Here is a 26,299-nt window from a genome sequence, read left to right as displayed (position 1 = left end):
CAACCACAAGAGCAGTTCTTCTCCCAAACATTTATTTGCATTCATCCAGCATGTTGAGTGCAAGAAACTTTTTAAAAAGTGATGAAAAAAAAAAAATGTGGGAGAGGCGCAGCTGGGTCACTCGGCTTGAAAGTCAATATGAAACAAAATGAAGAAACGGAAGTGGTTGTGGTATTTACGAGAGGAACCAGATTTATGGTTAAAAAATCAGCGGTCGAACGTAACAGCACTTGTTCTATGTACAAAATGTCGGAGTGAGGGGGAGAGTCTTGCTGCAATGCACAGGAACTAGTGCTTCTTTGTCCTTGGAGCATTGCACTGTAAATTATCCTGTAAAAGATAAAAGGAGTGGGGGTGAATGAAAAAAAGTCATTGCTTTGTTACTCAGATCATTTTATTAAAAGGCAATCTTCGTTTGACTCTTTCTCTACCAAGGACGAGACAGTATCAGCGTTGAAGCTTGTACCTATGTAAAAACCTTGAAATACAAGTTTGCCTTCTACAAATAATACAATAAACGGCTTATTAATTCAAAATTTTCAATAATTCAAACCAGTCATCGCAGTCTGCTCCACAGTGCATGTAAGTTTATGTATATTACGACGTGTTAATTCACTAAAAAATTGGCGCCTCCACGAGTTCCATTGTTGTAAGCCAACACTGGAACCTTTCACAACTGAACAATAGGTGGCACGGTGGTCAAAAGGAATAACCACATCACCATCAACATTATTTTGTGTTGAACAGCCTCGAATGCTGCTGCTGCATTGTTCTGTCTGCACATCAATTTTTTTTTTTTTTAAGCCTGCATCAAAACTGCGAGATTTCCTCGTGGGGAAAGTAGTGTGCGAAAATTGAAGAAAGGAATGATTCTGTTAGAAGTAGACGAAGCGGAGGCCACCAAGTTTGAAATGACGGAGAAACACAGCATACAAAGGAGCACGTTGTCTACCTACATCTGGAACACGGAAAACATCTCAAAGCATGTGCCAGCTACAGCATACCTGCCAAGTTCGGAGAAACTAAATCCGGGAGATCTTCCGACCGGGAGTGGGGGGGGGGGGGGCAGTCGGTGACACAACAATGCCCCCCCCCCATGATGTCGATATCTTCAAGTACTCCTAGCCGAACTTCATTACAAGTTGATTTAAACATATACAAATGACCATATAAACATGAAGGTCTCACTTTTGCAAGCATTTTGCTGTTGCTAATTTTGCCCTCAAAAATTATTTAAATTCTCGGGTCTTACGTCCCACAACCACCATCTGGTTATGAGGCACACCGTAGTGGGGAACAGCGGCTTAATTTTGACCACCTGGGGTTCTTTAACGTGCACCCAATGGACGACACACGGGCGTTTTTGCATTTCGCCCCCAATTAAATGCAGCTGCCACGGCGGAGATTTGATCCCGCAAACTCATGCTTAGCAGCGCAATGCCAAAGCCACTAAGCAACCACGGCGGGTGTTGAGATATTGTTCAGATAATGATTGATTGTAAGAAATTCCATTTCTTTCACATTTTGCGAAGTTGACGTTTCCCAGCATCTTGGACGAGCGGCACTTCATCCTCACATTTTTCACGATGTTAAATTGCCGCTCGCACTCTGCATTGCTCTGTGGTATCAACAAATTACCCAGCGTCACTTCGGCTGAGCACTACATTCAAAATACTTGAAGAGACTTTTTGCGCTAGCGCTCCTTGCTTTTAAACCCATGACTGACCTTAGGCCTATGCAATGCCAGAGCGGCTGACGCCGAGTAGACCGATGGAGAGTGTAGTGTTGCTAGTTGCAGACTGTGGCTTTCGCTGGCTAGCTTAATGAGACTAGGACCACTAGGGCACCCAACAACCCTGTCAGTGCAAGGAGCGGCTCTGCGGTTAACGAAATAGCGCATGTATAGGGTTTCCCTACTACTTTCTTGACAATGTTTTGCGCAATGAACTTCCGTTTTTTATTTTTATTTATTTACGTCATACTGCAGGCCACACACATACGGCAGGCCGTGTGGCCTGCAGTATGATGCAAATGATGGATGTGATGATTGATCAGATTGGGTAGGATTTTTTTTTTTTTGCCAATGAGGCCTGACAAAGTGCTGGACGCAGGAACGGGAGACAACAGCAATTTCCGGGAGCTTTTCCTGCTAACCGTACAACCGGAAGAAATGGTACAAATCGAGGAGTTCCCCGGGTAATCCGGGAGACTTGGCAGGTATGCTACACGTACTGCTGTTCGCACACCATGAATGAACTAGTGCTGCACCATATCGTTTGCTACTGTGAGCTTGCACAATGCCTGCATTTACGAAGTAGCGAGTGCAGGAGAACCGTTAACTCGAACTCAAATCGAAGAGTGTGATATGGGCAGCACGCGCTTTACTGTAAAACCTGGACAAAAGTGCTGCAGTCCCTGAACTAGTGCAGCCTAATCGAAGAGACCAGATATTTAAGCAGAACATTCAGCACTATTTCGTGCCACAGTTAACTGAAAGTACTTCCTTTCCTTTCTGGGGTTTTACGTGCCAAAACCAGTTCTGATTATGAGGCACGCCGTAGTGGAGGGCTCCGGATTAATTTTGACCACCTGGGGTTCTTTAACGTGCACTACAACGCAAGCACACGAGCGTTTTTGCATTCCGCCTCCATCGAAATGCGGCCGCCGCGGCCGGGATTCGATCCCGCAACCTCGTGCTCAGCAGCGCAACGCCTTAGCTAACTGAGCAACCACGGCGGGTAGTTAACTGAAAGTAAGTTCATTTCGACAATAAACTGCGGTTACAAACGGTATGTGCTTTCATGTCCAATTCTTTAGAACTTCTTTACAACGTTTATATTGAATTATGCCCATATGAAACTGGTAGATGTTTTTTCCAAGTTCGATATAACAGGATTTGTACCGGACTCTGTGCATGTTGCACATTTCTGACTGCCACAAATCTCAAAGTAAAACATGGCAAATTGTATGGGTTTCCTTTGTAGCTTCGTGCTATAGTCGAGTGGATGATAATTTTCTTCCCTTTCAAAAAGAAGACATCCTGCATATTAAGGGCATGCAAGGTGATCGAACTCACTGTGATGGGGTGCTTCACTTGTCCAGTCTGTGGTTTTCCTCGCTGTCACCCCGCTCTTGTCTCCTCTCCCGTGAACCTCTGCACAATAGAGAACCCGCCACGTTTTAGTTGAAAAACAACTGCAATAAAATTTTGGGCTGCACAGAAAGCCTCATTTTCTTTAAACTGTAGCAGCCTCAATGCAAAATGCACTGAGAGGGCAACCGTATGTTCGAAAAAAAAACCAAAAAAAACAAGCAGCTTGCACCCCAAATGGTACACACCTCCGTTCACGAGATGACCGCCTGTGGCGACTGTCTCGACGAGACCGCTCGCGACTGCGGTCACGCTTGCGGTCTCTCGACGAGCCCCTGGAGTGATGACGCGACGAGGAGCCTCGTGATCCGGAGCGACTCCGGCGGTGTCGCTCACGTGACCGTGACCTGCACATACATGCATGGCCGGGCAGGGATCTCAAAAAAAGGCAACAACATTTGGGGACCTGCATGCTTGACCACCGAAAACAATACAGCACGCGACCTTGGCGAAACCGTATACAATTCCCGTTGACGATAATGACTGGCATGGCAGTGGAAATCATGTAGTTCACTGTTAGTATACTTCATTTCATACATTATGGAAGGCGAGAAAGAGACTTCTCTCATTGATCGCATTGGCACTCAAGAAAGAGCACATCGCATATGAAAGATACAGTAGAACCTTGTTTGTATGTTTTAGAAGAAAATGTGAGAAAAACTGTACTAACAAAGAAAACGCACGAGCCACTAACACTAAAAAAACTGGTTCACTCAACTGCAGTTGGCATCTGTGTAAGGCAAAGCGTTGCGACATGAGACGCCGACGCACATCGGGCTGGCGAAGCCCGAGAGTCCAGAGAGGCACATTGTCTTTTCTATTGCGTAGTGCTTCCAAAATGAAACCAAGCTGGTGGGCCTTGCTAGCAGTGAATGGTGGCGCGTTTGGGTTATCGCCTTTTAAAAGCGTGCAGTACGCTTCCAATGGCATAATGCCACATGAGCTGCGACACAGATAGGTGAAGATGCAAAAGGGTTGGTGGCGATAATTACGAACGCAACATGCGATGACCTGCGAAAAGATATGCAGCTACGAGTATATGAAACAGAGTGCACGCCGGCGTTTTCACGAGACACGGGTGGGCAAGTACTGCAGGAAAGCTCCTGCGGCAAAGAGCTACTGTTCGCGACAGCGCACACCTCATGTCTTTTCTTGTTTACATGGGATCCAGTGGCTGCAAAATGAATCATGTGATCGCAGTTTGGTGATGTACTGAAGGTTAATGCCAAAAGATTGTGTTTTCCGGGAACGTATCAACCGGCAAACAAGAGGCTAAACTGAATTGGGTCATTTTTTTTGTGTTCTTGATCGCGAACATTGGTGCCGGGAAATTGTACGAAACGGGATCATGTCAATGAGGTTCTACTGTATATGTGTCGTGTAATTCAATGTGAAATTAAGCGAAACAGCACGCTCGCTGCTGCCGCACCTCCTCACTTTAACGTTTTGAGAGTGAATTTCCGCGGTCATCGAGCGAGACGTGTTCCTGTTTACCTGCGCATGCGCTACACTATGCTTGTTAGTAATTTAGTTAGTAAGCGAGGCGTCATGGACAAACTGGCTCGCGGCGTTATCGAGTTCGAAGATGCCGTCGTCGCGACAAGGCTGCCACAGCGGCAAGTGAGGATTACCGATTTTTTGCTGCCTACCCGCAAATAAAGCCTGTCTGAGTGCGTGTGTTTGAGAGCGTCGTGACGCAGTTGTTTTGTGGCCGGTATGTGGCCGCTAAACTGGCATTGGCGGTTAATTCGTACATCGTTTAGTGCGTACCTAAACGTCATTCCCAGCCAACTACGTATTAACGAGGTTTGACTGCATTTTGTACAGATGCCTTTCCGGTGCTAATGCCTTATCGCGCTTTGTCAGTGGTCAGAGCGCCAGTCCGCTCGCGTTAACAGGATCAGCCGGCCGTGAGCGGTGGATGATAAGACTAGTATAGAATAAGTCATAAGGCATCGCTACAAAATAGTATCGGCCCAGAAAACACTCGCATTTTTGCATTTTGCCCCAATCAAAATGCGGCCCCCGCAGCCGTGATCTCATCCCACGCCCTCGAGCTTAGCAGTGCAACACCCAAGCCACTATGATAGCACAGCGGGTTCAATAAAAACGGGTTTTCAAGCAAAAAAAAAAGGAATTCCACGACTTTCAAGGGCATTGAAGAACATACTTTTCAATTTCAAGAGATTTCAAGGACCTGTGCTCACTCAGTGAAATGTAGTTGGCGTCTACCATTCATTTACATTTTCCATATTTTTACATTGAAATTAAGCATAACAGTAACTTACCCTATAGCTTTCTCTGGTATCACCCGTTTTCTTCACATGGTTGTAACAAAGCAAAAAGATTTTTCTGATGGGCATTAAACCGTGCTTTTCTTCTAAGACAAACGTTAGTTTAAAATCTGCACTCTTCCTTTTATTTTTGTCTTGCTTGCACTGTTAGACCAAACATGCATTCGTACAAACTTGCCCAAAGAGGTGTCCCAAACATGGCAGCCTTGATGCTTTTCCCGTTCCTAAAGCCGCTTCCGATGTATCCAGCGCACAAAAGCACGGCCTTCAAGATCAGCTTCGGCGACTCACAGGGAGCAGCCGCAGCGGGGGTGCTATTTGGACGCCACCTATACCTGTTCTTGTAGCCACATTTCCCACGAATAATTTCAACAGGAAGCTCTATGGCCACTATTACTGCAAGCAGTCTTCACAGGCGGTCAACTCACCTGCGGCGCACAGGGCGCTCCTCAGCACCGCGGCGGTTGGGACTCCGGCTGCGGCTGCGACTGTCTGGTCCAGACCGCCACGGGGCCGCTCCACCCCGAGAGGAGGACCGCTCGGCAAGCTGTTCGGCACGCGCCTTCTCGCGCTTGTCAGTGACTGTCTGCTTGAGCTGCGCCAGTTTCTCACGGATGGCGATGAATCCCAGGTGCAGCTTGCCCCCGAAGTGGTCAGCCAGCCGACGGTCGTTGTCGTGGATGCCCAGGTAGGCAGAGCACACGTCGCAAACCCGCAGCTGCACATGCACACAGAACATACACATCCTTCATCAAAGACTGAAAACTACTGGAAAAGAAAGAGGACTCGCAATTATGTATCGCAAGTGTAGAGCAATCCGGGAATCCATGGCAGTGGCAATCCACCTTTCTCAAGGGTAAATGCGGACATAGCAAAGAAGTCTCAAAACATTTCGAAATGGGGTAGCTTCAGAGATCGGGCAGTGCAGTGCTCCTCATGTATGCTGCGCAATCTCGGAGGATACGGAGACCGTTGTGGATACCACTTTGCAGCTTGAGACCTCTCTTTGTTGAAGTGTCAGCCCTTTTATGGCTAGCAGCAGAACTACTAGTTTATCATTTGCTCTGTGAAAACAGGACTGTGTCCAGGGCTTATCAAGCCAACAGTAAGAGTTAGACAGGCTTCGGGAATCCAGCAATGATATGCTGCCCTGGATATCCCATTAATAATTTAACAGAATAGTACAGCAAGTGCACAACCGATGGACACTCAACATCAGTGCATGCACAAAAGTCACCCAGCAAAAGCACTGGCACCCTTCCAATATGTTTCTGCCAGTGTGCAGCAATGGGCAGCATCAGAAAATGAAAAAGGTGGATTACATCCCTGCCACTGCCCTTTTAGTGCAATTTTCGTACAATTTATTCTGCCAAGCAAACACTAACGAGACACCATCTCGTATGATGGTCTGCCAGTCTAGCACAACTGCGAGCCTAGAGCATCATCGTTAAGGGTTAATGCCCCTGCTACTCATTTGCTTTGAAACTGACGACCACTGAAACCCATGTGCTTGCTCTGTTGGTTATGTTGCACGACCTTTGCACAACAGTTGCTAGAGCTTCGCAGTTTTCAACAATCGCTGGCATGGTCGTTCAAAGCTTGCGTGTAATGGAGGCATTACAATCTGACGATCGTGTGGGCTCAGGTACTTTAGATATGGTTTGCAAACATCACCTTCTGTTGCTGGTATGAGGATGCAGGCATGGAGTTGCGGTAATCCTGCTCTGCCTCCGCTTTCTTCCGCCGGATCTCTTCCACTTCCTCAAGGAGCTTGAGCGACTCTTCAACGTTGCCATCGGCGCCTTTCGCCTCCGCTGCGGCCAGCTTCTTGCCCATCATTTCTGCCAGCTCGTGCACGCGGTTCAACTGCAAGGTCACACAGCAAGGTTATAGCCACAGGAAGCAATGCAAACCTAAACTGCAGCATCTCTTTTTTCTCAATAGCATATTACTGTCAGGAACACCCTGCTTGTCTCCACTATTCCAGCAGCCAACAATTTGTTCAAACTTGAACATTAGGGTCACCTGCATCATGGCACACGGCCATAAGCAGGAGCATATATCTTCAAGGGACATTAAAAGAGAAAAATGGTTTCTTCTGTATCAGTAAATTACCTTTCTACAATATCAAAAACACCACTCTTACAACAAGATGCTTGGTAAGCCAGAAAAAGTGCAAAAACAAAAGACGACGGCGACGCCTCCTTGACCTTCCCACACCAGCTTGCCGTGACGTCATGGACTTTGACAGAGACTTCTAGGGCCTAGTTAATTCTTTAGCAGTAAAGGTAGGCTACATTGTGTTCTAAAGCAGCCAAAGGTTGAACATGGCGAGATTTGGTAACTTTTGCTAAATACAAAAGAATTCTTGGCAATCCGTGACGTACATCTGTAAAGGAACCCGTGTGGCACTGTTCAACAATGTGAGCAGGTGCCACTTGTATTGCTATAAAAGCGATCTTTGTAATTGAGGTAGCTAGCGAGATTTGGTAACTTTTGCTAAATACGGAAGAATTCTTGGCAATCCGTGACGTACATCTGTAAAGGAACCCGTGTGGCACTGTTCTTCAACAATGTGAGCAGGTGCCACTTGTATTGCTATAAAAGCGATCTTTGTATTTGAGGTAGCTAGTATATGCCATGTCAAAAAGGTAGAAAGGCAACACCAACAATGAGATAAAAAAAGCCACATCCTTGTCCCTATGGCGGATGATACGAACAATTGAGCCGCCAGGCGATCCCCAGTGGCTAGAATGTTCATATCATCTGCTGTGGCACGAAATGAAGTTCACAAAATTGGAAATTTAGCACGTTGTAAGCTAATGTACGTGGGCTGGGACGTTGGAAAAATTCATATCAGGCCTGATCGTATCAATGAGTGCCTACTTTACAAGTAACGGGGAAGGGTAAAAAGTGTTTCCGGAGCGCAAGGCACGATACAAGGAGCAGACCACCCACTAGTCAAATCCACTCCTCGTACTACGGTATGTCTTCCTGGCAAAGGTGCATTCTCCGCACCACCTCGTGTCCCGGACATTTCCACATCAAGTGTTTGGTAGTGGGTTGTTCTAGTTGTTTGCAGTCTGGGCAGGTGTGGCTGCGGTCGCAGGTGCCGTGTGCATTGCTGTCAGCTAAACAGCTTGCTTTGGCATTTGATAGTTTGTGCCCCACCCCCCTAGAGTGAAAGTGATGATGCCCACATGAATTTCGGAGGCCACAACAGACAATAATACTGACATGCGTAATAAAATGTGATTTCGGTGAACATTCTTCAAGAGCCAATCTGTGTTACAACGTTATCGCTCAACGCAAGATGCTCCTTTCTGTATGGGAAGTTTCTCGAATGTTATCGCTGGTTCTATCTGTTGTCACCGAACCTGGTTTAATCAGATTGCACGCACGGCACGAATTGTGTAGTATACTTTCTGGAGGGCACTTATAATGCTGGAACCTTTGATGAGTCATTATAAAAACCCACGCGCTCGCCGCTATCATTGTGCTAAGTGTGACTTGTTTTGCTAGGAACAGGTTTGTCCGATAAACAGCTTCGTGATTTGCATCGTGCCACCATGGTTTTTCACTGTCACGACATGACATCTAGTGGAGGTGCTTCGTTGTGTATCACAAACGAGGTCAACCCGGACCAGCGAGCTAGCCACAAGCTGCAATCATTGCCGCCAGAGTACGGACTTCTACCAGAAAAGACCAAGAACACCATGGCTCAGTCGGCAGCCACAATGACAGCTCCAGCGCCACTTGCACCGATCGTTCCGAAGATCATCGTTCGTGGACCTGGAGACCTGACTGGAGACCTGACTGGAGACCTGACTGGAGACATGTGAAAAAGTGTCATTCAACGACTGTCTTCTTGGAAGATGCTGCCAGGACGTGGTATAAGAATCGAGTCTACCTTAACAACATGGGAGCTGTTTCGTAGCACCTATCTGGACAGTTTCAGGAGTGTTGTATGGAACAAAAAGACCGAAGCTCTCCTAGAAGCCTACGTGCAGCTTCCAAATGAGAACACTACTACCTTTACAGACGAAATGGCTCGTCTCTTTCGCCAAGCCAACCCTGACATGACAGGGGAAAGAAGGTCTTTTTTTTTTTGTGCGGGGTGTAAAGCAAGAACTCTTCGCCGGATCAATTCACAAGCCACCCAAGACCGTCATGGAATTTACGACCGAAGCCACAATCACCGAAAAAACCATGGAAATGCGCACAAGGCAACATAACCGCGAAGTGCTCACGCCAAAGTGCAAAATCCAAGCCCTGATGTTCCCTTCACCGCAGCCTCAGGTGGCTTGAATTGCTGACATCGTCAAGGAAGGACTTCAACATTCACTGAGAGTTTCCGAGGTGTAGCCTGAATTGCCGCAGCCCCTGCCGCAAGCGACGACTTCTGCCACCGCGAAGCTCCCCTGCTGGGCCAGCGTCCCAGCGCTACTAAAGTGGACCAAGAAGATGCTGTGTGTTACTAAGAAATAGTTGTTCTTGACAAGGTAGCAGTGTCCATTGTGACAGCCTGATGCTGCCGCAGCAAAAAATTTCAGAAACAGGTATGTTGACATTTTATGGGGTCAGTGTTTCACCTCTACCTAAGACACTGACAAAAGCTTGCTCGGAGTGTACCTTGAGTGTCACTTCTGCGCTCAGCTCCTCCTGTGTCTCAGCAAGCCGCCGTTTGGCTTGCTCTGTTCGCCGGTCACATTCGCCGATGAAGTTCTGAAGGTGCTCCATCGCCTGTATTAAAAAAAAAGGGGGGGGGGGGGTGAAAATAATTTTTTTTCCCCTGCAACCATTTAAAATAGAAACGTTAACTGTGCTAGACAACCTGCAGCTGCGCACTTCCGACCACAACCAACGAACACTTTTGACGTGCCATGGTTTAGGTGGGTGTGGCTTTGGCAGAAATTTCAAAAATTTTGGACAGCTTACATTGCGCCGTTCGATATTTGAACTCCGCCTGCACGGCCGCATGCCAATTTGGCCACAAAATTGCGGAGGAATGGTAGTAGTATTTCAATACTTCGCTGGCCATATCACTGGCACCTCCTCCAAACAAACTAGTGACACACGCCTGGCGAAGCCTAGACGACCCGGTAGTTGCCAACCGCGACCGAACGGCAGGACAAGCCAAACCAAACAACGAAGTGTTCCAAGGGTACATTGGCTGCACTTGCCATTTGGCATGCGAATTCTGCGTGGTTCCATGTGCCCAGCATTTGTTCATTTTACGTGTTAAATAGTGGCACGGTCCTGAGCGACTTCAAAAACTTGCATGTGGTACTCGATGTCTGTACTGACGAGAGGGGTGATTAAGGGAAGTGCCAGACAATGACTCTTGCGAAGAAACCCGCGATCATTTGGCTATCGCAAGCTTGGTCAACTTCCGTTACCTTACCAGAAAATAGATTTGGTGCATGCTTTGACTGTACTTTCATTTATCGGCAGCAACAGCATGACAATGGTCGAAATGTGGACTGACCAGGTTGCAGGCGCAGCAACGCGTTGACCAACTTGGGCCGTATTCTCAGACAATCACTTTTGAAGATACTTTGACTTTCGTAGCAACAGATGCATCGACGAGTGACAGTAATCCAGGCACTGTGCGAAGAATGTCATTGCTCATACACGCCAATGCATCTAGCGCTAGTCATGCGAAAGTGAAGGTATCCCTGAAAGCGATCATCTGAGATTATGATACCTTTTTTTGGCCCCTTATGGAATAAATCACTCATTCTCTGCCACATCCAATAGTTCAGATACCTGATCATTTGGACCTTTAGGCAGTCACTGCCGAGTCCACATGATTGGTTGGCAACTTTAAATAGCTTAAAGGCTGAGACGTGCACTGTGTTTTTGTTTGACAGCACATTCACATAAGTTTCCCAGGTATTATATATTTTTTTCTGGCAGTCCCGAGCAAAACAAGTTAGGGGGGTTCTACTGTAAAGACACTTATTTTCTGGTGAATCCGTTCTTTTGGATTCCCAATCATTATAACTTTCCGGTGGTCCCGACAAAGTCTAAATTATCTGTCCGCAACTGATATCAACTTACGAGTTTTTATAAGCAATGAAGGCAAAGATGAAGTCAAGCTAAGCTGATTGATTAGTGCTCTAAGGTGTCCAAGAGTATTAGCTTAGCCGAGACGAGAGAGTCTGAGTGACAAAATGACTTATGTTGTGCAACAGAATGGATGTTGCCACTGCGAACGTGGTACAAGCTCCCGTGGCTTAAACTGTACCATTGAAAACCACAAAGCTGCAGGCTGCACCAACAACAGAAACAGAGGCATTCCTTTGTGCCAGACGCTTGTTTGCAGTTTCTTTTACAAAAACGTTTGCAAAATCAACATTAGACCAATAAATGGTGCTTGACTTTGCAGATGTTCTCATGCAAACATTTTCTTCGGGAAAAAAAGAATAGTACATAAGTTATAAGCAGCTAAAGTGCACTGTGCAGAACAGTGCGCACGAGGTGAAAGCACTTTCTATTAGGGAAGCACAGTCAGTATACACGTACTCACATACATGAGTGGCTGTAGCTTTCAGTTCTTTTGCAAACAGCATTTGTGTTGCTACACAATGCTTTAAACGCTGCAACATCATTTATGCATGACAAATACATTATTTTACACGTGAGAAGCGCATGGTAGAATTTCCAAACTTAAAAAAAAAAATGTGTCAGCGGTATTTCTTTTAAACAGTAAGTGGCATTCTTTTTTTTTTTTTGTTTACAATTTGTGGTGCCCTCTGCATAGAGGAACCAACCTAGAGGGAAGGCGGCAATAATGTGCCACTTTTGCTATGGGTTACTTCTCCCCTCCCAGAGACCATAGTACATTTTTTTCTCTCCTTTTTAAAACTAACACCACCACTCACGTCCACGTCATAGAAGTAGTCCTTCTTCTTGGAGGCATTCTCATAATCAGCCCTCAGGGCCAAGTCGTGGATCTTGGGACAGTCGCCCAAATCCATCCTCTGTAAAATAGAGAGAAGGACAGCTCTTGAAGAACCTGCAGTGCTAACTTGCACCGAGCCTAAAGAAAATTCTGATAAAATCGAACAATTTCTTTGAATACAAGTTTAATTCCAATTGATTCAATGATCGCTGTTTCACAAGGATTCAGACAAAAACATCAAAAATAGCCATGAGTTAAACATTCCTTTCAAGACAAGCCCAAAGATTCGAAATCTGCCCATCTTATCGGCATATAACAGAGCATTTACAAAAAAAAAAAAAAAAAACCTGTTCACATCAGTCAAAGAATATAATGAATTATTAGGTATTTTAAGTAAATCAAAACTGTCATTTGCCATTATCAGCATGTAACGAATACATGCTTATAATGGCTACCAGATAAAACAAAGTTTGACTGTACAAGGCATTCAGCGCACCAGTTCATCTTTGCCCTTGCCACATCAGTGCTCTTTATTGGCCATTCAATGGAAAGCATCTGAATTTTTAACTCAATCAAGCTTGAACAAGTGTCGCTGGTCAACACGGCACACATGACAGTTGTTGAGATGCTCGAGTGAACTGACGTGAAGCACTAGTGGTGCCACTGTTGCCAGCAACATTTTTGCACAAGCAACGCTGCAAATTTATTGAAACAAGCAAAAAACCATTTTCACCTGCTGAAAAATAGTTGTTTACAGGCTTAATGAATAATTTTCACTGCCACTATACTGTCACCCACTACCACGCATATTAATGGACAGGGCTCATATTTCATTGAGAATTCTGGCAACACTGAGGCTGCTGGCTGCTGCATTCATTGCGGTAGAATGGCTAAGAATGGTAGAATGGTTCCTACAGAGTCCTGTGCGATTTCACTGGCGATAGAAATTACCAACACCATGGCCAATGAAGCTGCCCATGCAGCACTGTAACAGCGAGTCTACTGAACTCTGATGCAACTTCCGACATCTGTGCAGGAGTACTGACCGTGGATGCCAGGATGTCGTGGGGGCAGCAGGCCAGCAGGAAGCTCTTGCACACCCGGGGATCCGTAAAGTGCACCTTGTAGCGGTTGTTCTCGCCTACGACATGGAAGCGAGGTTGGAAATGCACACTCCGGTCACTGGGCTGACGCGCCCCAGCTACGTGGTTCCACACGGCAAAACCCTCGCCCTGCAACAACTACACTAAATAAAGGGGATAACTTGAACTGCCCAATGCCATGCCTACTGTGCCTCACGAGAAGGATCCAATTCAAGAGTGCCAGCAACCTACCCAAACATCTGGGTCTACGGCAGCTTGCTGGACGTACCACAAAACAAAAAGGTGTAGCTGCACCCAGGTGTGAAGCAAACAGGAAGAGTTTGACACTGTTTTTCAAACACACACACCATGCTCGTATGACCAACCACTGAGCGAATGCCTCTAAACATGATGGACATGATCAGCTATCAAGGAGTCAAAAGCTCAACAGGGAATGGAAGAACGATCCAGAGATGTTTACAAGAAATCTTCCGTCTACCACCTGTAAAGTTTTCTGTGGGCAGAAGCGTAAGCAGCACACTAGTGCCGACACTTCGTGGAGTACCCATCCAGGTGCAGAATTTCCACTATGAACAGCCATGCAGTGCGCTGAATGACAGCAGCATAGTCGTACTAGCCACTCGAGGACTGAGCTAGACGATAAACCAGAATCCTGCTCCCAGTTCAATAAATGCAAAGGAATTATTGAATTAACCAAGAAGATAAGTTTACTTTGATGCTCAATACATTGAAAAAGAAAGAAAAGAATCTTTTCAGATTACACTGCCTCTTATTTACAGCACTACCAACAACAACAGCAAGATAAAGTCCTTGTGCTTCAAAAACACACTGCAGCTACTTTAGAGAAACACTAGCGAACTGAAACGAGTGCTGGAAGCAAAAGCCAAACCTAGTCCTTTGAATGGGAAGGTTTAACACCAAGTGTCTCCCGTACAAGGAAGAAAACTTCTTTGGAGCAAACAAATTCTTTTACACGTGTATTAGCAGTATTAGGGCAGAAACTTGTATGGCTCAAAGCTGACATTTACACAGCTCTGATTTGTGTTCAATGCATTCTGGAAGCACCGTTCAAGCCTCAAATGCCGTAATACCATCAGCCTTTCACAAATGCAACGAAAACTAACAACATGAGGAAATGGCTTTCATGTCTGACAAGAAAATGAAGATCTTCTGGAAACTGCTGTCTGATGACGACTGGCACAAGAAGATTCCACTGGCACACAGCTGAATATAGGCTAAACATAGGGCCAAACTCCCACAAGGTAGACACCTCTACAGACAAGAACAGCAGGACACACTGAAAACAGAAGCAAATTCTTACGGAGAAAAAAAATTGGGGGTGGTCCCAACTCAAAGTCGCGCTGCTACAGTTGGCATGGCATTGGAACAATGCCATCTTTACACTAGGATGTGTGCTACAAGCCCATTTTCATTTAGTTGCAAGGTACGCACCCTACTCCCAGAAAACACCAACACACCAAGCAAACCCCCTTCACTCTTGCATCTTGCAGATGTTTCAAACACCCCTCCCAGGAACAATACACAAAGACAACCTCTTGATGGGCAGTCAAACTACAACTAGCAAGCGTTAGATTTCACTCGTGTCCAAGCACTGCGTATACATGTTGGCTCACCACTTGCTGAACATAGACGAAGCAACGCGCCGTCTTCTCCCACGTCGGTGGTGTCGCCTTCGTCACATTTTCGTTAACAGGCAAAACATGAGAGACAAAGCGTACTGAAACCGTGACACGTGGTGACGACGATCATGCTCAGCTCTCGATGGCACACACTCGGCAATTTACAAGAGATCACAGCAAGAAGCACCCCGCCGGACAATAAGCAAAGCTTAAATTAGAACGATAAAGCGCTTTTTGTCCGGTGGAGTGAAAGGACGTACCCAGAAGCTGCTTCGCTGTCTCCTCCTCATACAAAAACATACCCAAAACTGCGGGAGCCCCAAACCGGCCAGAGCGCCGCTTGAAACGCATTGCCACCTCCTGTGTGTGTGTCCGCCGCCTCTCTCTCTCTCTCCCCTATGCCCTTTCGCAGAGAAAAGTGCAGCACACAGTAACATGTGACACTATCCACTGGTGATGACGTTTGCACAATGTATATAAAGTTAGAGAAGGGCACGCCTCCCCTGCCCCACGTACGGGAGGCGGGGAGCGCGGCACGCCAAAACGAGCAGAACAGAGGAGAGTTTAGAGAGAGGGGATCTACGTACGAAGTGTGCAGCCAGCTCTCCCGACGGTGGCGACGACGACGCGGCACCTTTGAATAAAAACACTTACGGCTCGGCGGAAGGGGGGCGATGCCAAAGGCTCATTGAGAGTGCGGCGGACGGCACGGCTCGTGAGCGAGGAGGAATTGCCAGCCGCTGCCGCTTCTTGCCAAAAAAAGCAGACAACATGCGGAGCAGACCTTTGCCCATCCCCCCCACCCTCGTGATCCTTCAGTGCATTATGTCCCTGCAAGCCACTAGTGGAGAAGGGATCGCAGAGTACGTAGTACGTGCCTGTGCACTTCAGCACTCATCTTCTAGGGTTCCTTCCATTTTGTGTAAAGAATGGCAAGCATGGTATGCGTGCAAGGGTTGATGAACAGATGGGTATTGCTCCTCAATACCTTACTTCTATGCAAGACCACCAGATGAAAGATGCTACTGCCTTAGAACTGCCATGGACGTTTCATGCATAAGTTAAAGAAACTGTTTCGATTAAGCCAACTAGCCTTCTGAATGAGGTCAAGCATAGTAAAAATGCAAGGAATCAAATATACACGACTCTTTTAAGCATGCTCAAATGTCTAATCTTTCTCATCTACAGGTAGAAAGCAGTTTCATTACCTTATTGCATGTAAATCAACTAATATTTTCTTCATGCGCTAAAGAACAGCTAATGAACGCAACATTAGAGGGCTACGACCCATCAACAGCCATGTATGTATTATCAGTTAATCTAGGACACATGCTCCATAATTTTGGCTTAATTACTTGTTTACTACTAAGTCTACACGGACAACCAACCAATGCAGAAGATTTTTGAAGGTCAGCAAGTTGAGGAGACTGAATATAGTCCTGCGTCGTATGTTTACTGTATGCTTAGCAATTGTTGCTTTGTGCAACCATATGCGAAGTTAGCAATAGATTTAAGCTTCCAGCAATTTCTTTTAATGACAATGCACTGCAGTGAAATGGACATGGCCTCACACCTAGTATGCAAGCTAAACAAAGCATAGTGGCAGTCTGCTCTCAGGAAGCAGCGCAAAGGAGCCCTAATGCAAGTTATGTGCAGTGGTAATCTAAGGGAAAGCACAAATGACATTTCAAACGAAACCTAGTGCGCAACAGCTGGCAATGTCCGCAAACGGGTGCGAGATGGCACGCTGCTCAAAGGGAAAGCCCCCGAGCACAAATACATAGAGGTATGTTTATATATAGATATATGTAGATATATCGGCAAGCCAAAGACTCACGCAAAGTACAGCACTGAACAACTACACTCTCCCGGTTCCAGGTCAAGAGACGGGCGTCTCTTTAGTGCTTCGCCTGGAAAAACACGGGAACAGACCTGTGTACAGCCCGACACAGCGCATGCGCACGCTCGCACAGCCCCCGCCTACCCTTGACCCTACCCGCGCAACGCAGCCTGCCTTGCATTAACTGCAGCACGAACCGAGCAATCCATGGCTACTTCTTATTTATGCTCTAACTCCATGCAGAGCAGCGAATGCTACAGGTTGCGTCGGCCAACCAGAACAGAGAACCAGAAGAAGGAGTCCTCCACCACTGTCGTGCCTTTGATCACCTTCCGCGTAGCACCGACTGAATGGAAGCTTCGCGGAAGGATCAGTGGCCCAGAATGGGTGAGGAAGCCCCCTTCCTTCTCGGGACGCACTATTGGCTCTCCTTACTGGTTGGCCAACACGAGCCCTAGCCTCTTTCGCACTGCACCGAGTTCATGAGACAGTATAGGTCCACTAGTGTACACCGCATGCAGCCACTGGTATTGAGGACCGTTGCGACAGACACCACTTGCACCACCTGCTCAGACTGTCTGGTCAGCAATGATAAGGCTCCCTTTAAGAAATGCCAGGCTGGTTTTTCAATGTGGCCAAGATGCCCCGACGCATGGTAGCAACACTCGTCGCTAAAACGACATCGAATGGCAGCCAGTGGCAAAATCACGGTAAGCAATTTTAAGTGCCATGCACATGCAAAAGAACTGTAAACTGGGCAAGTTGGAAATAAAACCATCGTGTCACAGTGCAAAAATGTATGGATAAGCGTGGATGACCCAAAGGCTGTTGTTTTGAATTAGGCTTATTATCAGAAAGGGGACCATATTATATGGTGAATAATGGGGCTTTAAGGAGGTGGGGGCAATAATAGTGAAAGCAAACAACCAAATGCAATAATAAAAAAAAAAAATTGCGCCAGCTCACATGCAGAAGCAGCTATGTACTGGAACCAGTGTAGTTAAGGATTATCTAAGAATGCCAGTGCATGTCTTGATAATGCAAATGATGCCTTGCTTACGCATAATTGTGCACATTTTTTTTCTTTCTGACCCATTCCAAAATTTCGCAGTATTAGCACTTCTACCACCCCTACATAGTGCACACTTTTCTCTCTGTGACACCGAACACATGGACTAAATGCATAACAACTGCATGACGAGTTGTGGATATAACGGTCCTTTCAACAGCAGAATGCTCTGCCATGCTTTGAGAAATGAGGTAAACAACAATTGCAGTGCCACTTTTCTGAAGGGAGCCTATCATGCATGTAAGGACAACTGCTATGTCCACTGAAATACCGAAATCCTGTTATAGTACGGAACGCCAACCCTGTGTCCCCTTACATCCATGCTTACACACACCGATTAGAAAAATCCAAAGGTGACACAGATAACAAACAGCTTGCACACTCAAATTTTGTGCTGCATGTTAACAGAGATAAGTTTTGTTGTCCCTACAGCGTGTTTATTAATGCTACGAGCAGCGCACTGGGCAGAGGAGAGACGCATGGAACACTCCATTACATTTGCTTGTCTATCTCTGACGTCTCCATATAAGCATACAAACTGCTGTGTCAGCCTGATTCCTTCCAGTAATTAAAAGCTTTGTGTATGTCTACTGCGCCGATCAGTTCGACTCCATAATAGTCATGCCAAGCTGCAGTTTCACTTACGTCGATGAACACACTCTTGAACTAGCACAATGAACAAACAATCTTGAGAAACTAAAAACAGTCTTAGCATTACTCATTATGTACGAATTTTGCAGATTACCATAAAGATGCACATGCGAGCTGCTGACATCACGGTGAAGAAAAAGCACAAAGACAGGCGAACAGCCCTGCGTCTCATACCCTTCAGCTGTTTTTATTTTGTGCTGTGTCTGTCATGAGTAGAGACCGAAACTTAAGGCAAATTTCAATTTTTCGTCGCACCCTTTTCATGTTTATTTAACATACAAGCACAAACTATGGGTCTAGAAACATTTTAGTGGCACTTTTATAGTGCCTATAAATGCCCATTTGGATACTGGTGCCTGTATTGCATATTCAGAGCCTAAAAATGCCATTCTCCACATTTTGTCTCAGCCTTATTTCGCTTATAATTTTATCACCTGCTGGGGAACTTGGCTGAAGGCAGCCAAATATACCACAAACACTTTGATGATGTAAAGGCTGTTATAAACATTTGCAGCAGATGCGAGCATAGCTGTGAAAAGGGCTCAAACTGCTATATGCGACAATACATTTGAATGTGACCAAGCACACTTGTGTGCTCACTTCACATTTTTAGCCAATATCATCGACCAACCCGAATGGTCGAGCCCAACTCTGACCCGGAAGGTGGAGCTCATTTTGGTCACACGGGAAAGGTTTGCCACCATTCCCAATGGACCTGTTGCTGATGGAGTTATTCCAAATTTTGACGTCTCAGAAAAAAGTACAGGGTTTTCAGCAGTGACAGAACTGTTCTGACTGGCAAACATTCTGCACTACCAGAGGGCACTGCATCCTTTAATGTTCCGAACTAAAAATATGTGCCACTAACTTCGGAGTTCCTTTCTGCATACAAGCTAATACTCAGTGAAAAAATGGCTTGGAATGAAGCCAGAAAATCTTGAGATGATGCTTGTTTGCCATTGCTCTTACAACTTTTTTCGTGGTGTCTAGTCGCACTAAATTTCACGTATATCTTGTAACCTACGCAGCTTGTCTTCTGTTTTATCGAGAAAATAAAACAAATTTCACCTAACAGGAGTTTAGTGGGCTGTGTTCCTTAGAAAATCCTAATTTATCCACAGATGCAAAGAGGGAGTTATTTTTTTAGCCTATGCACGGCCTAAAGGACACTATTTGGTGCCGATATTTGCCTTGACAGCTTTAGTGCCCGTTATAGGCACCTAAAACAGCATTTTCAGTGCTTAAACATCTGGCTTCTAGCCATGAGTATATTAGCAATTAATCACAGGACACTGTTGCCTGTCATATATTTCATTATATTTATGCTTTTAACAAGTGAGCAGAAAGGAGAGAGCTACGAGAAGCTGAACTTGTTGCAGACTGCTAAGGCCTTGCACAATGAAGATGTACACAATAAAGATGTATGTGAGGCAGCATTAAACAGCAAAGCTCCTGCTATATTGGCAATGCACAGCCAGCCTCGAATATTTAGATTGCATGGTCAAAGAAAACAAATTTGTGATAAGTAAAACCACACTACACTGTTGCTAACATACACAAGTGAATGCTGGAAATTTAAATACCAGGCTGAACACCAGCTATATTCTTGCACCCTTATATGTTGTGGGCATGTGTCGATAACGAATACAAAATCAAGGAATACAAATGCCGCACTGCTACCAAAGACAAAACATACTTTTCCTAAAGCTATCCGACAATGGAGTCGTTTGCCTGCAACTGTCGTCGGCATTTTTTTTAATGACGCATTCTATTCTGCACTAAAAATGACAAATATCGAATTGTGACACTTCTGATGAAATGAACGTGCGGCAGCAATAGACTTGGATATGGTGCTTCGTCTTGCGTGTGTGTAAACATGTGCGTGCTCCTTTACTGCACCGTATTAACGAATAAATGCTTATCACATTATTCTTGACTGAGTCCGCCTGCACCGCTGCATTCAACGTGTCGTCTGATATGAGTCGCTCTTACTTTTGATTCTGAGAGCATTAGCGTGAGATCTAACCGCATTGTATAGATTTCTCACGGGCTTCTGTCTGCTTTTTCTTTTTTCGAAAATGCGAAATGTTTTATTTTGTAGTTGGAGTCATGACTTCATTTCGGTATTGATGTTTTCTTTGATGTCTATGCATGTATAACTTTTTTTTCCGCCCTTGTGTTTCAAAAATTGGAAAATGTTTTACTTTATAGTGTGATTTGCGACTTCTTCTTAGGTAATGATATTTTCTCGGGTGTCTACGTTTGTAACGGGGTTGAATTCTCACAAGTCTGTAGACCTGCAAAACTTTGTTACCGTGTATTTGTATTGACCCTGCCCACTGCAATGCCTTGTGGCGCTGTGGGTATGTAATAAATTAAATAAAAGTATTCAGCTTTCTCCCAGATTCTGCGCTCCATAGACTTTCGATGGTGACTGAATGATATAAATCTTAAATTAGTCTAAACTACAGGGACAATTAATGCTTACTGGCTCCAGCTTTATTTTTTCCCTTCCCTCACAAGCTGAGACCAAAAGATCTTGCAAGAATGTTGTCAGCCTTTTTTTTCCCACTCCACTGACATTTTGCTGCAATTGCCTGGATTACCTTAACAATGGCAAACACGAGCTAGAGGATTGAGGCTCAAAGAAGCTCTTCACATATTTACGATGCTTTTATACGCAAACCCCGCACACACTTGCTCTCACAAATAAGCGAACAAAAGCTCAGCTTACAAATAGGCTACAGCCATCAGTTTGCACAGATGTTAGTAAGCACGGCTCAGACAATGGCAGAGTAGTTGCTGAAAGATGAAACGCCTCACATCTTGCAAATGCAGTTAAACGGATACTATGGATTGACTTGATGGAATTGTACACCTTTAGTCACCATGCACACACTACAGTCCCCCCCGATTTATACTAATTCAAACTTCCCGGGGACAACGGATTCTTGTTTGAATTATCGGAAGTTTGATGCATCCAAGGTTGAATAAAATGTTCAAGGAATAATGGTAAGCTTGTGTATAAATTTGCATATGCACAAAACCATTTTGTGCATCATTCTGCTCCATTGAATGCTTTGCAAAGGTTTGAATAATAATAATAAATTAAAATTAGTTCTATGGTTTTATGTGCCAAAAACATGATCTGATTATGAGGAATGCCACAGTAGGGGTACTCCGGATTAATTTTCATCACCCAAGTTTCTTTAACAGGTGAGTTGAGGCGCAGACAGGGAACAAGGACCCGACACGGCACAGAAGAATATACACACGTAGGCACTGTTGTGCCTTCTTGTGCCCTTGTCTGTGCTACAACTTGCTCATTTCAAGATGAACAACCAACAAGCCCACATCGTTGCTTTCTTTTAACCAGGCACTTAAATCCTTAAGGTAGGCCACCACCTTCAAAAACACTCTTGAAAAAAAAAAAAATTGTTTTGATGCGCTTGATTTAGCATGTTCAAGCTCCCTGTCTATTCAAGAATATTTAGCAAAAAGAATTATGTTATCTTAAGCCTTTCAAAAGTTATTACCATTTTTCCAACACCTCCTAGACGCATCCGAAACCGAAGGTTTTCGATTCCACAGCATCTACCATCTTGTCATAAATGTCCCTTCGTATGCACAATACGTAATGCTAATTTGTTTAAGTACATTCCAAAGCTTTTGGAAGCATGTTGTACGACATGATGTTTTCGATTTATTTTAAAATTTCCACTAGAGGGCTGCAGGGCGTTGCGGCACTCTGTTGTTTACATTGCACACGTTTGCATTGGTTTGTGCCTGCGTTATCTGTGCCATCTGCGACTTTTCGTCCGCCATTTCAAGCTCGCGCATTTATTTCTAGCCCTTCAAGGAGAAAGTTATAGTACTCCATGAAATATGGCCAAGTGCACGACGAAAAGGATGCATCAACGCAGTGACTGTCACCGTGTGAGGAAGGCCGCACTTGAGTCGGCTGGAGACACAAAACGGCCTTCTATAGAAAAAACCATGCATGCCTCGGCTCGCTCAAAAGGAGATCGTGCCGTTTCCGAGGAGGGCCTAAGCTCATTATGAGCCTGGTGGATTTTAGACATATTGAACGTTTTTTTTTTTTTACATGGACATTCGATTCGGTTCAAATTTTTAAAGCCATTTTTCTCAAAACATGATTTTTTGCATCCTACAGTTACGCGAACAGTGATAACTCTCCTTCCAATAAATATTTCCGCATAAAATTTTTGTGTGCTATTTGTTTATATATGGAACTGTGCATTCAAGCAGAATGACTGAAAACGAGTGGTAACTTTTTTATACTATGGCCAATTGTGCGACAAACAAAGCTGCCGGATATCAACTTTATCAGTATTTTTATGATAACACACCTTAGCTTAGAGATGTGGTGATTGTGGTGGTTAGATGCACAGGTTATTGTCCTCATTACAGTGCCCGCCAAGTGGCGTTTGAATCGCACCTACTATTTTATAGTTATGACTGTTAGCGCAACATCCATATTTTGGCACATTTTGACTGATATATAATTTTTTTGTTTATATTTTAGCAATTTCATTATTTTAAAGTTTCAAACTACCTAAGCTTTAGAAGCCAAAAATATAATTGTAACTTTGGAATACAATTGTAAAACTTTTTTCTCTAAGGTGGTGACCTACTTTAAGTACATGAGCACTTTTTCATTTCATCCCCTTCGAGCAAAGTTTGAGTGTCAAGTTACAAACGGCAGCTTACCAATATGCTTAAGTGATAAAGAAGTAATCAGTGCACTTCTGCCGGTATTACACTGCAGTGCCAAAACAAGAAGCATGAAAAACAAATTTTGTAGGAAGCTAAGGACTGCACAATGTGCAGTGGTAAAAAATAACAGGCACAACATTGGGAGATAGCAAGATGGAAGCTTGGATTAGATAGCAATGTGGGTGGCGGATAATTTTTGAGATTGAAAGGAAGCAGTGCAGTTTGGTATGTTACGTAATGCACAGAACAGATAACTGGTGGTTTACTAGAGTGAACAGAAAGAGTGCCAAGGGAAGGAAGGGGAGGACAGTCCAGAATGACAGAGGATTAAACAGTGTGACAGCATAAGGAAATGTGCCGGATAGGATAGATCTTTGTTGTTGAATCTTGATGTCCCAGAACAACACACGGTATGCGAAGCAACATGGCAGGGAGCTCCTGATAGTATTGAACATGTGGGGTTCTTCAATGCGCATCCAAAGCACGGCATATGTGCACATTGACATTCTGACTCCATCGAAATGCAGCTGCGGTGGCTGGGAATCAAACCCATGTCCGTGTGAATGCCTAGCAACTAGGATAACACGGTGAGTGGTGCAACAGAGTTGGCAGGTGCAAGAAAGGGGTAAATGTTTGCATTTCTTCATTCCACGTCTATCAGAATAACACAACCATAGCTACGATGCAATCCTGCAACCTTGCATAGAGCAGTAAATATACATCTACCGAGTGAGTCACTGTGACAGGGTGAGCTCCTTTAAGATGTGTTGCATGCCTTCAGAACTTCATTAGAATTATTCCACAGAACATGACCCTAATGAATCGCTGTGGAGAGCGTTAAGGCTCTCCACAGTAATCCCCAATAATCGTGACATACCAACTAGCCCAGACCAATACACTAATGATTTGACGTTAGCAGGTCCCATATGGGCTCAAGCACTGCACTCAATGACCACTGAAAATTATGCACCAGGTGTTATCTGAATTAGTCTTGAAAAGTTCTTGTGCTGTACAGTACTTTTCACAAGCTTCCAGGTCTCTGATGCTACTGACGATGTGTGTGGTGCACCCTGTAGCATGCTCCAGATTGCTTGGAATGTTTATTACATTTGCCACGGACTGCAATATGCCTCTCGGCTTCCTGCCATAGCTGCTTCCCTGGAGTGCTTTAAATGTAAAGCCTGAAGACGGCTCGGGCCAAACCGAAAACTCTTCAATACCAGCACGTAGTGTAGCTGTCTATACGAAATGCCAAAGTAGCAATCAAGAAATGCCTCTTTATGCATTTGAACTGTTTTCTTGGGCAATATCTAGAAACCCTGAGCATCAGTCACTCGTCTTTCCAGTAATATTTCATGTTCCTATCGCAACATCAAATGGAAATGTGGCAATATCTGGATGCCTTGCCAACAGATCTCCAGGCATAGTTCGAGCTAGTATACGAATTGGTGCTCTCTTCTGTGGTTATGTAGCCGAGGGTGCGGCAAGTGTGAAGGGTGTCTGTCGCAAGGCTACGGGACGCACCTTCCCACAAGATGTCACGCCAATAGGCGAAGTGGCTAGAACTCGCACTAAGGACGCAACAGCAGTAGACCCCACCCACAAATCCCGAGACGTCGCTATTCAGGAGTAGTTCTAAATTATCAATAGCCAGAAAAACACTGAAAGGCGAACATAATTTCAGGCACAAGAAATAAGCAATCGATCAATCACAAGACAGAACGACGCGAGACACATTTAATTCATCTCTATTGAGCATAGTGCCCGATCCTTACGTCTGCGTAGAAAGTGGAGTTGCAGAAAAAAAAAGAAAAAGAAAAGGAAATAATAAAGATGGGAAGCAGCACAGCACGCAAGGAACAATACGGATCGACATATCTCTCCGACGCGGAAAAAAACGCTGGCCGTACGGCTGTGCAAATACTTGCAGACGTCGATACCGCTACGTTGAGGTCGTCTCAGGGGCTTCCTCATTAAAAGCCGCGGTCCTCGAAGCGCGTTTAAAGGTGCGCTAGCAATTAACTCAAGCAGGCTAAGAATAACATCGACTCGAGTGTGAACTCTGGCCCTCGTACATCTCTAAAAAGGTCGAAGCGGCCATTGCAAAACGCAGCAATTTTGCGGTCGCTAGCAAAGAGTACTGCTTCCGCTTCTATTGAACAGCAGATGGGGCCCGCTCTACAACCTAAACTTCGTGTACTCGATTGGAAGCGTTACAAATGATCATCGAAACAAATTAGCACGCGCTTCGCCTGGTACTACGCGTAGCCAGTCTGATGCGGAAGGTAACACAAATCTGCCAGCGAGGCAGCCGCTATCCAACGGCCCGACCCTGAGAAAGGCACACAAATGAAATGTCCACAGCACTTACCATCACGGCCGGTGCCCATTAGCTGGTCCAGCATTTGGCGCATCTGCTCGTGAGCGGACATGGCGAGCTTTGCGCGATTTAATACGAAAGATTAATTAATTTCCGTTTCACTCTTCTGCTTCACGCTACGCACGCAGCCGCCGCGCACCACAGCGACAAATGGCGTCGCCCACTGTAGCCGCTGTAGCGATGGGACTACTATAACATAGCGCTTCAGGCGGCAGCGATGCTCGTTTCGTAATAGTAAAACCATGTAAATTTGCAGTTTCAGAAGTTCATTAACGGCACGGTGCGACAAGGCCAACGAATAAAAAAGACACGACACAGTGCCCAATTACTCTCAGCTGTTTGTCCTCGCCTTGACGTGCTGTTTTCTAATTTTCACTCAACTAGAAGCATAAATCAAATTTGCAGATTTCTTGTTAAAGTCGATTGCTTAAAAAAAGGTGTTGTATTTTAGACACTTGCACCGCCAACTATTAAACAGTGCTTTATGAGCGATTGAATAAACGCTTTTTACTTCACTTATCTCTAGC

General features: G+C 45.1%; 1 protein-coding gene across 2 annotated transcripts; it reads right to left on the bottom strand.

The window, feature by feature from the left end:
- Positions 1-15: 15 nt before the first annotated feature.
- LOC119453480 (putative RNA-binding protein Luc7-like 2) lies at positions 16-25,931 on the bottom strand. Of its 2 annotated transcripts, XM_037715519.2 has the most exons (10): positions 25,764-25,905; positions 16,933-17,005; positions 13,399-13,493; positions 12,333-12,431; positions 10,078-10,188; positions 7,120-7,311; positions 5,874-6,163; positions 3,340-3,498; positions 3,077-3,154; positions 16-330 (listed from the first exon to the last, which is right to left on the bottom strand). In XM_037715519.2, exons 4-9 carry the CDS (start codon positions 12,426-12,428, stop codon positions 3,091-3,093), a joined length of 912 nt encoding a protein of 303 aa, XP_037571447.1. In that variant the 5' UTR covers positions 12,429-12,431; positions 13,399-13,493; positions 16,933-17,005; positions 25,764-25,905; the 3' UTR covers positions 16-330; positions 3,077-3,090. The 2 variants fall into 2 exon arrangements, with proteins under 2 accessions (XP_037571447.1, XP_037571446.1); XM_037715518.2 differs by lacking the exon at positions 16,933-17,005 and having other exon boundaries at positions 25,764-25,931.
- Between the last annotated feature and the right edge of the window lie 368 nt (positions 25,932-26,299).

This window comes from Dermacentor silvarum, chromosome 5 (assembly GCF_013339745.2).
Source record: "Dermacentor silvarum isolate Dsil-2018 chromosome 5, BIME_Dsil_1.4, whole genome shotgun sequence".
NCBI classification, from domain to species: Eukaryota; Metazoa; Arthropoda; class Arachnida; order Ixodida; family Ixodidae; genus Dermacentor; species Dermacentor silvarum.
The sequence above is the reverse complement of the archived record's forward strand: the minus strand, read 5'-3'. Positions and strand labels throughout refer to the sequence as shown.

Excerpts from the sequence above, each read along its gene's own strand:
- LOC119453480 (XM_037715518.2), bottom strand. The coding sequence starts at position 25,824 with ATGTCCGCTCACGAGCAGATGCGCCAAATGCTGGACCAGCTAATGGGC. Across the intron at positions 13,494-25,763 it reads AATGGGCACCGGCCGTGATG|GCGAGAACAACCGCTACAAG; the intron begins GTAAGTGCTGTG and ends TCCATGTCGTAG. Across the intron at positions 10,189-12,332 it reads ACTACTTCTATGACGTGGAC|GCGATGGAGCACCTTCAGAA; the intron begins GTGAGTGGTGGT and ends TTTTTAATACAG.